The 16,597-nt window shown below is 27.8% G+C and overlaps 2 protein-coding genes across 6 annotated transcripts; one reads left to right on the forward strand and one right to left on the reverse strand.

Annotated features, from left to right (window-relative positions):
• The first annotated feature begins 1,441 nt into the window (after positions 1-1,441).
• Positions 1,442-6,934, forward strand: LOC117211436. Of its 2 annotated transcripts, none has more exons than XM_033455290.1 (4): positions 1,442-1,572; positions 1,650-2,253; positions 2,344-6,345; positions 6,423-6,934. In XM_033455290.1, the coding sequence occupies exons 3-4, from the start codon at positions 2,395-2,397 to the stop codon at positions 6,714-6,716; spliced, it is 4,245 nt and encodes a 1,414-aa protein (XP_033311181.1). In that variant the 5' UTR covers positions 1,442-1,572; positions 1,650-2,253; positions 2,344-2,394; the 3' UTR covers positions 6,717-6,934. The 2 variants fall into 2 exon arrangements, with proteins under 2 accessions (XP_033311181.1, XP_033311183.1); XM_033455292.1 differs by having other exon boundaries at positions 1,449-1,784; positions 1,984-2,253.
• Positions 6,935-9,896: 2,962 nt separating this feature from the next.
• Positions 9,897-14,702, reverse strand: LOC117211438 (bifunctional 3'-phosphoadenosine 5'-phosphosulfate synthase). 4 transcript variants are annotated; one of them, XM_033455294.1, is made up of 7 exons: positions 14,445-14,702; positions 12,935-13,020; positions 12,044-12,847; positions 11,516-11,950; positions 11,222-11,431; positions 10,229-10,511; positions 9,897-10,081 (listed from the first exon to the last, which is right to left on the reverse strand). In XM_033455294.1, the coding sequence occupies exons 2-7, from the start codon at positions 12,968-12,970 to the stop codon at positions 9,987-9,989; spliced, it is 1,863 nt and encodes a 620-aa protein (XP_033311185.1). In that variant the 5' UTR covers positions 12,971-13,020; positions 14,445-14,702; the 3' UTR covers positions 9,897-9,986. The 4 variants fall into 4 exon arrangements, with proteins under 4 accessions (XP_033311185.1, XP_033311186.1, XP_033311187.1 ...); XM_033455295.1 differs by lacking the exon at positions 14,445-14,702 and adding an exon at positions 13,756-13,832; XM_033455296.1 differs by lacking the exon at positions 14,445-14,702 and adding an exon at positions 13,131-13,212.
• Positions 14,703-16,597: the final 1,895 nt, after the last annotated feature.

Genomic DNA, 16,597 nt, shown 5'->3' on the forward strand with positions numbered 1-16,597 from the left:
AAATTCATTCTGGCCAGAAATTGTTGTATATTATTGTATGTACAATAATTGATCAATATGAATCGTCGACTTTTCCCCAACACAATACATATATTTACGTAGGTTAAGGTTAAATTTAAAATCACGAAATAAAAAACCGAAATTTTCTGGGGTTTTTGTTACATAGAAGTTAGATTTAGGTTTAGTTCTAAAATAAAATTAAATATATTTATAATTGGCTGCAAAATATTTTTTGTGACATTTTGCTTACCTAAATAGCGCTTTTTAACATATTACAGCTTAAAAAAGATCAGAAATACTGACCAAATTGCTCGCTATGATCCAGAAGTTTTGGGTTTGAGTTTTATTTTTCTCTCAGTACATTTTTACAGAGAAAGAATTATACGAATGAACATAGAATGATCTAATTTTCGATATAAAATAAAGAATATATTTAGCAATCAATTATGAAGAAATAATAAATATTCGCGATTTTTCTACATGAATGTAATTCGACTGCTTGATTTAAAACTCATTTGATAGAAATAATTTTTCAAAGCTTCTTTTTTTTTATAATAATAATTTTATAATAATTTTTATATCGTTTCTTACCTTTCTACGTACAACTTTTCTTAAGATTTTTACATGTAATTTTTACAGTATTATATTAAAATAAAAAAATGTTTGAAGCTTTAACTAAGTAAATTAAAATATAGAAAATTCATATGCAAAATAAGGGATAATTTAAATAAATGGGAAATAAATTCAATCTAGAGAATTATAAAGGTATTTTTAAATCGTTTAAATTAATAATTATCTTTGACATAAAGCATTAATGTACATGATAATACATCAAAAATTATTACATGCGACATTTTCCATGACAAATTAAAAGATATTTGGGTATAAAGACGTTTCAATAAAATACTTAATAATTTACAATGAATTACAAGCAGACTGCAGATTTTTCTGCATTTATAAAAAATTTAAAAATATAAAATTATACGGAATGCACATAATATAAAAAAATATAAAATCCAAAATACAATGCTTTTTATAATATCTGATATGTAAAATAATTTTTTACCGAGGTTTTGCTTTTTTAATTACATCCCTAAAAATATGCGTTTGCATAAAAATGCACAGCCTAATTATATCAAAAATATTTTACTTTTAAAAAAAGAAAAAACGTGAAATTTTTTATGTAGTCAATTGAATTGTTCGCGGTTTCATACTAAGCAAATGCGCAGTACACTACCTGCACATAAAAAAGTATTTTTGCTAAATTGAATTAAAATGGCAAAAATTTTACTTACCTGTTCTATATTTTATCTTAATATACTTGATATTGTATGCTAATTATTAAATTGAATTTTTCTCATTTAATATTTTGTATAGGAAAGATAGAATAATAGAATCGCGGCCATTACAAACATAAGCAACGTCACAGCTTCGGTAAAGGAATTCAGAAGACGACAGTTGAACGTGGCATAAATTTCCCTTCCAAAGTGCGCATAGATTAATCGATTCTTTTCATGAAACTTGCATCTCTCGGATCGTAATCTATGACGGGTCTCCGTAATATGTTACAGAGTAATGTATACGAAAATATTCTATGGCTATTGAAAGCTAGTCATGAATTTCGGAACTGTAGAATGTCTGTTGCGTAGGCCGAAAATAACATAACGCCACAGGCGCCATTAAGTTGCGCCATCTGGATATCATTACGAAGAAATTATATTAGTCAAAGTTTGGAAAGACTTTTGAATTACATTATTACTCTTCCCGATAACGAGTATTATAAGGTAAAATTAACGAATTTAAAAATTGGTATAATACACACCGGTTACGTTTATGTTATGTTTAAATGTAGGAGTATATACTCCTTATGATTATATTCACTTAACCTCAATTTTGAATGAAAAATGAATACCTGTGATTATGAAAATGTAATTTTATATTTGTCTTATGGTGATAATAAAAAAAAACAATCTTTTTTGAAAGAGGGGATCGAAGGTACTTTCAATTTCGCAAGAGAAAACATAAACTTCAAGAGTTTGAAAATATCAATAACTACAGCGTTCTATAAGTAACGACAATATATATTAGTTAGTTGAACTAATTTTTACTAACTTTTTATAAATTAACAAACTTATAATAATGGGATGTGCTATGTGTAATTTCGTACAAAATTAAAGAAGAAATAATAGTATCATAAACACAACATGCACAAGTAGTGTTATAGAAAGGATAATTTTCATTTTTACATAAAAGGTAAATCAGATATGTTTATTTATGTTATTTTGTATGAACTGTTACAAATGTATATATTTGATTTGATTAACTTATCGCTTTTTTTTTTAGATTATATAAACTTTGCAAATACACATCTAAAATACGATGGGAAAACTTTAAATGAATAGGTCAAAGATGCAGCACACTGAAGTTAAAAACAAGGATCATAATTATAGTGAAGTAAAATTACATAGTATTCAGCATACTGCTAGTAATATCCTAAATGTATGTGACAGTGATGTTAAAACAACATGTAAATCAAACAAAACTGGATTAGTATCGAATAAAGAAATATTCGGTCAGATTAAAGATATTAATGAATTAAAAAAAATTACACCACGTGTAAAATTGTTGACTCATGATGCAAATAGTTTAAATGAATTAACTAAAATTTCTTTGCACAATAAAATATCTGCGCAAAAGAAACTATCAATATCAGAACAAGCAAAACAGGAATTAAAAAAGTATTGTAGGACTTGTGCCGGTTTGAAACTTCCATTAGTTGATATTTTTAGTGAAAAAGGTAATCAAATGAGATTAAGTCAACAAATTAAGCATTTAGAAGAAATAAATCCATATGATAGTTTATCAACTCAAATGTGTATGGATTGTATCTGTGACTTAAAAATGAGTTATAAGTTTTTTATGCAAATTAAAAAAGCAGAAGTTAAATTAAGATCTATTCACATTACTCTCACAGATACAGCGACAAAAAATGCAGAATTAAATAAAATGCAGCCTGTAGAAAGTTTCGAAAAACAGATGGAAAATGCTGTTGAGTGTAATACAAAAAATCCATCTACAAGTAAAGAATATACTTCCGTACCAAAAATATCTACAATTTTTTCATTAAAAGATAATGAAGATATTGTAAAAGATAAGAAGCTTTGTACAGATTATAAAGAATCAGAAAGTAAGGTTGAACCTGGAATTTTTGAAGACACCACTGTCTTACAAAATAGTGATGATAATGAATCAATAGAAGAATTTGATCCAGATGATCCTCCTTTTCAACCTGATAGTTCTGATGTTGCAGAATCTGATGATGAAGTAGAAATACCAAGTGCAAAAAGACGACATATTCAACAGAAAGAAAATACAAAACAATGTTCACAATCAACTATTGTTTCTGATAATAATCCAATTTCAGATAATAAAAGTACTGAAATTAACCAAACAACGTATAATTATGAATGTATGAGAACATACATTAAAGTAGGGGACACAGAATGTAATAATCAGTCTACTGAACCACGCAGCGTCAATAATTCTGAAAGTACAAAAGAATGTTCAAAACAACCAAACATATTAAAACGCAGGTTATTATTACAGTCTAAAAAAGAATCTACAGAAGAAACTGATGAAAATATTTACCAGACAAATATTTCTGATAAAAGTCATAAAGACTTAAAAGTACAAAAACTCGATGTAAACAATTCTTTGAACCTTAACAGTAATCAAGAAGATGGCATCATGTATGTTACTGTGAAAGGATCTAAACCGAATGAAATATTGTTAGTAAAAGTTAAGAAAATGGATAAACCATTAGAGAAAAAAGAAGATAAATCTACAGGGAAAAAGAATTTTGATATTAAACCAATGGATAAGATTTTAAAACGATATGAAACATTAGTTACAAAAGAAAAAGATTTATTTCCAGAACGAACAAAAAAGTTAGAAATAAGAGAGCAGATTATAGAAGAACAAATAGAAGAATACAAGAAAAAGCGAGAAAAAGTATTAGGTGGACATGCCAATATTGTTGCACCTCCAAAATTTGAGGAATCTCGTTATTTTAAGCGTAATGAAAGTCAAGATAATCAAAGATCTTTTACACATATAGAAAATGATTCTGCTGTAAACATACAGTTTAATAAAGATGATAGTGAATTTAATGCAACTATTACAATTGAAGATGATGCTATGGAAATTGCAGAATCAGCCAAAGAAAAGTCAACAAATGAAAAAGCGTATGTAAATACTGAAGAATATTTATCACATTTAGCAAAGCTTAAATTGAAATGGGAAGAAGCAAAAAAGAAGAAAGAATATCTTCAAAAAGAACTTGATGAATCTTATACAGAAGGAAATATTGAAAAGTTAGCAAGAATTTTAGGGGAAAAAAAAAAAAATTTGCAAGACTTTCAAGATTATTTAAAACAACGTAAAATTGTAATTACAAGATTAAAAGATGAGGATATTATTTCTCTTTATGAAGACAGAAATAATGCAGTCCTTAAAAACAACTTACCTGACTTAATAGATGAAAGTCAACCAGCAGATTATATTCCAGAAGAACATTATTTAGAATGTGATTATTGTCCAGAAACATTTGCTTCTAAAGAAGTTCTTGAAGAACATTTGAGATCACATGACTATAAAATTATGCATTTTTGTGAAGATTGCATGGAAGAATTTCCAACAAATAAAGCAAAACGAAATCATAATGTGATTTGTATAAAAAAATTACTATGTAAATATTGTGACATGATGTTAGATTCAAAAGGAAAAAAGCGTCAGCATGAACAAAAACATTGTGATAGTATGTATGGACAATTATGTGATGTATGTGGTGAAAAGTTTAAACATCAAGGAACATTGGATCAACATGTCAAAACACAACACATGAATTGGGAGAAAATATATCAATGTACAAAGTGTCCTAAAAAGTTTGCATTCAAACAAAAACTTAGCTTTCATTTGAAATCTGTACACACAACTTTAAGAGCCTATTTGTGTGAGGACTGTGGAGCTGATTTTAAAAATCCTGCAAGTCTTAGACATCATAGAATACGTAAACATCAACCTGTAAGTAATAAGAGAGAATGCCCAGTTTGCCATAAATTAGTACCGTTTTATAGCCTTTCTAAACACATGCATACTCATAAAGCATATACTATTCAGTGTCCACACTGTGACAAAATGTTTAAAAATAGTTCAACTTTAAAGCAACATGTAAGAATTCATGAAGATCAACGTCAATATCGATGTGATACTTGTGGTGTTGGATTTAATAGAAGAGATGGTTTAAGGTTACACATGAGAGTACATGAGAAGACCGATAGTAGGGGATTAAAAGAATGTTCATGTCAAGTATGTGGTGAAAAGTTTCCAAATCATTCAACACTTGTTATACATAGGAACCGAGTTCATAAGGATGGTAGACAATACACTTGTCATATATGTAATAGATCAATGATTTCAACTAGATCATTAGAGTGGCATATGTCTCATATACACAATGAAACACTTCCTGGTGTAAAGGAAGGGATAGATGGGGCACCAGAAAAAAGAAGGGCATCATGTTATCGTTGTAGTAAGACATTCAAAACAGAAATGATTTTGAGAACGCATATTAAAAACACACATATGGAGAAAGATCCTATGAAATGTTTAGATTGTGAATTAACATTTATTTCCGAAGTGAGGTTAAGACATCATATGATGGTCACACATAACAGATTAGAAGGAACTATACCGTGCCCACATTGTCCAAAGAGATTTGTGAATCAAATCAGATTAAAAACTCATTTGGTATCTCATTCTGAAGATAGGCCACACACTTGTGAAATCTGTGGGTTTAAATTGAAAACTAAGATACAGTTGGTTAAACATCAACAAAATAGGCACAGCGATGAAAGACCTTTACAGTGTAGATATTGTCCTTGGAGATGTAAACAAGTTAGTGCACTTGTATGTCATGAAAGAACTCATACAAATGAACGACCATATTCTTGCAGTGTATGTAGGCAACGTTTTAAATATTTAGGTGATAAAAATAAACATGAAAGACGACATGAAAGCTTAGGAGGATCTGGATTTAAAAGGATAATACTTAGTCGAAATAGTAAACCTAAACTATTAGAAGATTCTTCTTGTTCTGAACACGAAAGTTTAAATAATATAAAGTGTCAAGTTCCTGAAAGTGAATATCACGAACAGACAGATCAACAATTTGAAGAAGAACAAATAGTTAAGTTTGAAGAAGAACAAATAGTTAAATTTGAAGAAGAACAGATTAAATTTGAAGAACAAGAAATAACAGAAGAATATGAACAAGTATATGAACAGGTAAACATAATTTTATAGTTCTATATTATTTTTTATTACATTAGATTCTTATTTTTTATATACATGTTATTTCTCAGGAATATGAAGAGACATCCAGAGAAGCTTCTGATGCAGCAGAAGTTATAATGAATATGGAAGACACAACAGTTTACACAGAAGAAGTAACTGCGGATAACATTGAACCTACAGAAATTATGGCAGATGAAATAATGACAAATGAAATATTACAATCAGGTGCTGTAGTTCACTTGCAACAAGAAGATGATTCAGGGAAAATACAAGTGATTCCAGTGATGTTATCTTTACCTGATTTATCCGATGCAAATACAGAGGTCAATTTAGCTACTGCATCCATTATGTATAATAATTAAATTCAATTTCGCATTTTATATTTGCGATATGCTTTGTATAAAGAAATAATTTTTAAAGTTTTATTGTGGTAATTATACATTTAAAAAAGAACTGTTTATTTGGTATAAATAAGTAGGGGCTAAATCACATTCCTATAGACCCAATTTCAGCATGTTCTAAAATGTGTATTTCCTTTTAGTATACATATATAGATTTCACTACACTAGGATATTATGTACCTAAAGGTCAAAATAGCTATTTGCTATCGAAATAATAGTTTTGTAAAATTAATTTACTGTGTGAAAATACTTATTAAAATCAATTTAAAACTGTAAAAAGGATAATATAACAAATTTTATCTCTTCTTAGTGCTTTACAATACAAAATTTTTGTTTAACTATAAATAATAAATAAAAATATCTGTAGTATGATATAAAGTATTTTGTACAAATCTAAAAGATGAATAAGTATTTTACTTGATAATACAAACTTTCAAGATTAATAAAATTGATGTTGCTCATAACCACATGTCTATATATAAATTGTTCGTAATACAAATTCATTTATTTTTTGTTTTCTGCTTATTAATACTTTATTTTCTATTTATTGGTATTATTTCGTAAGTTCTCCATTTCTTAATTTATAAAAGGACCAGCAATATTTTTATTAAGAAAAATCATGCGTTTTATAGTTATAAATTATAGTAAATTAAGAAAACATTATCAAATGATTTTTTCCAGTAATATTTCTACATTATTTTATATACAAACATTTTGTTAAATAATCGTATTTTTAAAGCACACAATCATCAACAATCTTTAATGACACAATCCGTCTTCAATTTTTTTGATTTTCATGGACTACTGGAATACTGTCACTTTCACTTCTCTTTAAACTACTCATTCGAACCACTTGGCCTTTTACACATTTATCAGATTAAAAAGAACTTAATTTAATTCAAAAGAATATCTGAAGAATACGGTTTATCAACCACTATATGAAGTGTTTTAATAGTATTATTAATTTTTTTTGCAAGATATTTTTTCCTTCATTATGATTTAAGTAAAATTCTATCCTTAATTCTTTTAAGTTTCTATTTATCCTAAAAAAGTATAAGAATAATTGATATAATAAAATGGATTATCTTTCTCTTAATTATTACATATACATAATTATTCATATTATATTATGAACTTACTTGTCGGTTATTGTTCTTATTGGTTTAATCTTCTTCATTTATATGGACTAATTGGAGCAGTATCAGTTCCATCACTATTTGAACTAGAATTATTAGAATCATTTAGCCTTAACCTCTTGTATGATCTAAGACATTCATCAGGTTTGTTATAAGGATTATCTATTTCCGTAATCTATTCACTAATTTATTTATCTGTTCCTTGGAAATGGATAACATCATGACCAAAATTTTTGGTATCTTCATAATTCTTTGATAAAATATAAGATTTTAATTAATTTTAAGATTTTTATTAGTTAATGCAACATGTAATTTAGATCTGAACTGCCCTTCTGCTTTTAAGACTAATTTGACTTATTATAGTTAATTTAATTCGCGTTTTAGAGCAGTTGATCCATCGGAAATTCCAATAGATTAATATTCGCTCAGACGTAATGGAAGCTCCGTTTTGTTAGCCTCAACCAGCATTTGCTCTTATAAAAGTAATTTTTGGATAAATTCCTTTAATGGAAATAAAAGTTTCTTTTACTGTGCTGCGCTCTTTCTCAAGTTCATCCGCTTCCGCAATTAAATTTTCTTCTTCTCACAGTTCTTTTCCCGAGTTTAGAATTTATCATTTATTTTCTGTGTTTCAGATTAATATCTTTTGTAACTGGTTTATTCTCTTGCACGGGTGTATGTTTAGTTATAGATCTTCTAATAGCATTGCATTTTCGTTCATTCGCGACATAATTTCTTATTCCAAATTCGTTTTTATCTGAAATAGATCTTTCTAGCTGAATTATCAAAACGTACTTCTTATTGCTTAATTATTTACTTGTCTTGTTTCACCTGCATCTCTAAAATACATTTCACCATTTCAATTCTCATCAGGAAGTTGTTATGCAACAGCTTCTTGACGAAGATTTTTCCAATATATGATATATATTTCTAACATAACTTTGTATGTTTAAAACAGAAATTATATTATAGAATTATATATATTGTGCAATGAATGCTCAAGTGTTAATTCAAATATATTTTAAATATAAGTAATGTTTACTTATATTGTAAGTATATTGTAGATTTTTATGCATTTGTATAAAATTTGGTAGTGCAAAATTGTACAAAATGGTCATACTGTGAAAAAATGTGTAAAATATTCAAAAATGTTTTCTATAACATTTGATAGATAACACAATTTTTCACCAAGTTTCTACTCCTTTAATTATGTTCTCAAAAATATGAATTTGCATAAAAATCCATATTCTAGTTAAAAGTAATGTTTGCCTTGTTTTATAACAATACTTTCTTATATTATGGTAAATTAGACATTTTTAGTAATAAAATTTTGTTTCTTTATTGTTTCAAAATTATAAGTGAAATTTATTATATCTATATACGATTTTTATATATTTTTATATACATTTCATTACGATCATTTGTGATATATCGCATAATTATTTAAACTTTTACGATAAGCGTAGTTTTACTTATCGTACAATTACAATAAGTTATGTACTCGAATATCTCATCTTGTACAATTTTAACTTTTATTTATTTTCCTATATCATCAAATTTTTATTTGTAAATTAAACTAATATTTCATGGTGATAATAAAAGAATTTGAGCGTTAGATACTTTTGTACATAAAACATTTGCAAGTGTTTGTATATTTTTATCATACATAAATAGTTGTTAAATTTACATTTAAATTATACAAATTTCTTTTTGGACATGATATAATATACACTTCTTAAAATAGATACAATGAAAGATCATACTTGTATCATATATATTTTTATAAAATTTTTGTGAAAAATGTAATTGAATTTTATATTTACATAAAATAAAATTAAGGGATATACATATATATATACATACATTTTAAGAATAAATGCAAAAAGATATTAACTTATCTAAAACAGATAAATGCAGAAATCGCTGTGCTGTACAATTAAAATGTACAAATATATAAATGTATAATAATATTAATACTACATCAGGTATTAATATTCTTTACTCATTTTTTTCCAATATTTGAAACACTAATTTTACTCTATAAACACTTCATTCTAAAGTGTTAATAATTTCTAGCGATTTTTGCACTAAATATTTACTTTTCTAGGTTTTGATAATATTGTGCAAGAACAAACCATGCTTTAGGTGACATAAAACCATCAGGTGGATTTTCACCTGCTTTTGCTAAACCTATAACAAATATTTTAAATATTAAACTTGTGTTTTTTTAATAAATCAAATTTTTCACGTTTTAATATTATATAAAATTATATATATTGTGATATTTTATAAGTTATAAAAATATGTAATACACAGATAAGAGTATATTATACATACAACGCATTTTCGTCCCTGATATAAATTCAAAATCTTCTTTTCGTTTCTCATCAAAGAAGGACATTTTTTTATATTTTTTATCATATGCTGCAACTTTAAACGGTATGATTTCTAGCGATTGTAAGCCTCGAGCTAGTAAGAGAACTCGGGCTCCATGAGTAGGATCATAAAGATTCCCATCAGGTGTTGCATTTTTGTTAGGATGTAATATGCCAGCAGGATCTCTTCCAACGATATAAAAGTTAGCACCAGCGTTCATTCTTGCCTTTGCATGCCATTGTACCTAATAATGTATAAAATGAACATGAAATGAAATAACACTAGAAGGATTCTAATATGTCATTAGAATATAGTATGTATTTCTTAGAGTCGATGAAATCTTGAAACCTTATAACAGTAATGCAAAATTTTTGAGTAAAATATTTAAAAACTTGTTATAAGGTTCCTTTATTCTAGTTCTTACTTTTAGTTTCGTTTTACATATATTAGAACATTTTATAAATAATAACATTTTTCGGTAATTAACATATCTATAAGTAATTAATTAGTCATATATTTTCCTTTGTTTTCTAGAACTCTTTGCCATTTTTTATTAAGCCTTTTATTCTTCTTTTTCTATCCTGACAACTTCTTGCATCAAATTCAATTTTTAGAAGAACTGCATTATTTATGAGATGACCTAATATAATATAAAAAGTAAACATATATGATGGCTACTTCAATTACTAGGTTTAAACTATAACTATATGAAATATGAACTTTACGTAGCACAAGTAGAAATAAACTTATAAACATAGTATTCATCACAAGATCAATAATGTAACTATGTTTATAGATGAAAAATCACTAATTTTGACAACATTTGCTACTAAAGATTAAAATGTAATATAGAAAAAACTATTATAGACACTATTTATATTATATATGCCTGTCATATTTTATTTTCATTATAATTATGTAACAAATGAAAATACGTTCATAATCAAAATTTACCTCAACTGGTCCAGCATACATCATAGGGCTTGGAAAAATTGCTAATAATGTTGAATTAGGATCTAAAACCCCTTCACTAAGTACAGCTTCATGTTGCAGAATCCTTGTCTGTAGTGGTACATCATCATCCTTCGTCCAACCACCTAGAGGATGTAACAATAAAATAGGATTTTTAAATCCTCTTTCTTCTAATAAACGTTTTTTAGTGTCCTAGAAATACAAATATAACATACTTATACATAAAATATTTTACATAAATTCTGTCGTAAATAATAAATAAATAAATGAACTTACTTGCATTAATAATGCATGACCCATATGTACAGGATTTCGAAGCTGGAATGCAAAGACAGCGTCAGCCTTCATCTTTTTGCATTTTGTTCTAATTTCATTTGGTGTAAGTCTGTATTGATCCAAACCATCATGCCATTTAATTCTCTCAATAACTTCTATATCACCACCTACTAACCAATCTCCAGATTCATGAATCATCTTTACATATGGGTGGCCTAAATTGTTAGTACCAAATTGCCAACCACATCTTTCTTCTTTTCTGTGATAATAAAATTCAGGCCTACGTAATATTGCTAGAGCTTTGTTTTTGTATCTCAATGTAAAAGACGAAAGTCCACTCAAACGTTCTTTATCTTTTGTATGTATTGCAAGGACTATTGGAACAGATTGATTAATTTCTCTGTCACCTTCACGGAGGCATTTTAGATGTTGAGTCTAAAAATATTTTATGCTTCTAATAACAACAAGAATTAAGTTTTTAACAGCATTGTTGTATTTCATGTTAATATATATGTATGTTGTATATACCTGGAGATATTGGTGTTCTCTCATGAAACCGGTAAGAGGTGCAGCCCAACCTTCTGCTAAAACCTGGAGCCATTGTACATCAATTTCATTAATTTCTAAGTTCTGAAGCGTAGCAGCTTCTGTTTTGGCAAAAGATATTCGTGATTCTGGAATGAATAACTCCCGTATTGGCATTGCAGGTTTTTGAAGTACAGGTATAATATGCTGTTTCTCCAGAAGATCAATAACAGTTGCAGCTGATTCCTCTGGAGTACAGTTTTCAGTGACTACCACTAAATCAGGATTTACTGGTCTTTCATACATTTGGTCTATTCCAGTAAAGCCTTTGATCGCTCCTTGACGTGCCTTTTTATATAATCCTTTGGTATCCCTTGCTTCACATACAGTAAGAGGTGTATCAACAAAAACTTCAAAAAATGGAAGATCAGACATTTTATGAATTTGTCTTGCCATTTGTCTATCCTCTTCAAATGGTGATACAAAACTACATAAACAAATTTGTCCACTATCAGCAAATAATTTAGCTACTTCTGCAACCCTCCTTATGTTTTCTTTTCTATCTTCCTTGGTAAAGCCAAGATTGTGGTTTAAACCACTCCTTACGTTATCTCCATCAAGTCCATAAGCAGCAATTCCGTGATCAATTAAAATTGCCTCAACTTGAAAAGCTATTGAAGTTTTCCCAGCACCAGAAAGGCCTGTTAACCAAACTGTACAGCCTCGAAAACCTCTTATACTTCCCATTGCTTGTCCACGTTTTGCTCTTGATACATGATGTGCTTGCTCCAATACATTGCTACAACTCTAATAAAAAAGATTCTTTATATAAGATTGATAAAGTTTATTAAAAGGCATTAAGATGAAATGTATTTCATCAAGGTTTATACGTACCGTCATCAGACGTTTATTTGGGATTTCGTTTGACATAACTGTTTTAACGCGATCGCGATGAGACTGGTCAACAATTAGCACTGAAACTTTAATATAACCACCAAATGAGATACGATATATGAATATGGATAAAGGTATAAGAAAGTGTGAGAATGTTTGAAGATTAAAGGTATTGAAATGAATGTTTTGAAGGTACCGAAGTGAGTGTTTGAAAAGCAACGATATGAATAACATTGACAGTAGCGTTTGACGACTGACGACTGAGGACAACTTGTCCGAAAGATTATCGTAAGACATCTTGTATAAGATATATTAGCGTAAAACACGCGAATTGGTTGTTCAAATATTTTCAGAATTTGCAAGGGGGTTAGTCAATTTTACATAATTAGATATTTCACTTTTAGGGGGTGGAAGTGACCACCCCAACCGTCGAACCATCAAACTAACCGTACTTTCGCTCTCAGGCTTAGAATGTATGGTACGTAACATATCCTACTGAGAAATTTATAATATCCTACACGAGAAATTTCACAAGTCTCAGTCAGTGACCGTAGCAAGGAATAAACCCTTATAAATCATTCTGACTCGGACAATACATATTGGATATAAAAAGTGAAAAGGGAAAATCCCATTTCCATGGCTATTGCAGGCAAATGTTAATCTTTAAACCGATGGAAGAAGTATTCTGTGGCTTCATAAAGCTATTGTTGTTAGGAATCAAAATGTAAAATATAGCAGTAAAAGTAAAGATGAAATTCTGATACGTTGGATGGAATGCAGTATGCGATAAAATCGCGAATGAATATTAACTGGTACAGTACCTTTATTATGTCTTTACTAGTTTTAATTTTGTATATAGGGCCTTTTTGTCACTATTATCATTCGCAGCTAGAAATATTTGGATGACAGTTGAATTATTTCGATGGGTGCACATATTGATATCATTAATTTTTTTGTTGGTAAAGAAAGGATAAACGTAAAACGGTATTCTTATGTTTACGTCATTTTTGTCTTCCATACATTAAATTTGACAAATTAAAGTTAAGATATCTCCTAATTTAATGGTTTTTTTAGTATAAATAGAATATTCTTGCGAAAGGAATGATGAATTGCGTCGATTACTGGATTAAAAAAATACATGATTTCATTTAAAAAATCAAAGTTGACCATCCTAAGCCCTTGTCGCGTCCATCCATAAAAAAAACTAATAGCATCAGAACATGCACCCTTCGAAACCATCCCATCAAATCATTTCCCGCTGCAAATAATAATAATGACAAAAATCAAGATGGTAATTTCAGGTGAGACTCCCTGTATTTATGTATGCACTTATATACTATACGTGGCAAATCGATCAAGTGAAAGATATAATTTTAATAAGTATTTAATAAAAAATAATTATCTTTTAATTGTCAAAGTATCAAATTTTAATTGTATTATAATAATTACACGTTTTCAAACAGTCGTCATTAACAGGAAATATTTATAACTAACAATGAAAAATATATACCCTGACAGCAATGCACAGAACGAACCACGCTGTAACGTGGCTGTAAGCTAGGCTGTAACCTGCAAGGCTGTAATCTGTAACGGTACTACATACGCTACTATGCTATATACATATCTATAAAACCAGTTTGAGATACTAGCGCTTCAACAGATGGTGCATCAATTAATAATTTTAATATATACTATACTATTTCTTAATCATATGTAACACAGAATAATTCTTGTTCATTATTATTTTAAACAATGTATTGGAATTATTGGAAGTTTCATGTAACTTTATAAAATGTGAAATTATGTGACAATATTTCATAATTAAACTGTAGATATTTATGAACACGGCTAAAGAAATAGGCTTTAAATGGAAATTCGTTTTTATTATTAAAAATTATAATGAGTACTCTACTTTGCATATCTTATATATTTTTGTATATTGTGCGTACTCTTTGTACCTTTAAATTTTCCGTAAGTGTACAAAAATCTGCAAAAACTCTGATTATTACCTATATTTTTACTAGTTCTGTCTAGGAAAATATTAAATAGGCAGAAACATATTATCAATAGCACTTTATTATGTACCCAACATTTTATTCAAAAATAAATGCTTAAAACCTCATAAAAATTAAATGTGAAATACAGTTAAATATAACATGCAAGTAAAAATCTATTGAAACAGGATTTTAAAGATAACATTAAATGTAGATTATAATCTATATTATAGTGATTGTAAGTTTTTTATTTTAATGTTATATCTTATTTTATTAGACATTTTATCTATTATGTGTTCTATATACATGTGTAATATGTTTGTATGATTAGGAGAATGATATACTTTTACATTAATATTTCATACATTTCTTGGATTACATTTCATAGTTGCAGAATACATAGGTTGTTCAATTGGTGCAAAAATGTCATCTATATAATATCACAATGTATATTTTGATTTACTATCATGAAAATTTGTACAGATTAAAAACAAAGAAGTTCCAATATAAAAGAATATCTGAAGAATAAGATTTAACGTTCATTGCATGAAGTGTCTCAATAATATTGTTAATTTCTCCTGCAAAATATTCATTTCTTCTTTCATTATGTTCTAAATAAGATCATATACTTAATCCTTTCAAGCATTTATTCAGCCTACGAAAATACAAAAAAAATTGATATAATAAAATGGATTGTTTCTTTCTTAACAATTACATATACATAATTATTTATATTATATTATGAAAAACTGTAAATTTTTAATATTACTTACTTATTTTTTGATATAGCATCATTTTTATCTTTTAAAGATAATATATCTCTATATATACAATATATATATATAACTATAGTTGAAACACATAAATCTTATGTACAAGTATTTTCATTTTTATTGCAATTTTTATCATCTTGGAAAATGTATTAGATATTATTTTCTCCATTCTATTACCTCTTTAATTTTATTATGGTTATAATATATTTCTATATATTTATTCCTTATATTATATATTCCTTATATTATATTCTATATATTATTTCCTTTCTATATATTATTCCACAGGGTGGTTGGTAACTGGTGGTACAAGCGGAAAAGGGGTGATTCTACGCGAAAAAAGAAGTCGAAAATATAGAATAAGAATTTTTTTTTAATTTTTTTTTAATTTTTCCATCGAGACAACGATCTACAGTGAGATCCGTTATAACGAGACGCGATAAAGTGCACGCGTACCGAGCCAAAATTCAAAGTCGATTTTCTCGAAAACAAAGCCTCGAACGAAAAATGTTTATTCTATATTTTCGATTTCTTTTTTCGCGTAAAATCACCCCCTTTCCGCTTGTACCACCAGTTACCAATCACCCTGTATAATGAAAATAGACATATAAAAGCATTTATTATTGAAAGTAAATTTCTGTCTTTTATATGTCTTGCTGCTATAATACTGTTTGTGTTATACCTCCTATTCATAGGTCACAAGGATATAAACAGTCACTTTAGTAAACAAGTATGAGATAAAGTTACTTTTTTTTTCTTTAAAGGACACATGCACAAAACTTAATTATTTGTCTATGTAAAAGTATTATTTATATAATTTTTTATACAATTAATTTGTCAGACTTAACTTATTAAGAAAATATAAACTATTGAATAAAATAGATTCAGCATTATAC

Source organism: Bombus bifarius, unplaced genomic scaffold, assembly GCF_011952205.1.
Source record: "Bombus bifarius isolate JDL3187 unplaced genomic scaffold, Bbif_JDL3187 scf7180000008233, whole genome shotgun sequence".
Lineage (NCBI taxonomy): Eukaryota > Metazoa > Arthropoda > Insecta > Hymenoptera > Apidae > Bombus > Bombus bifarius.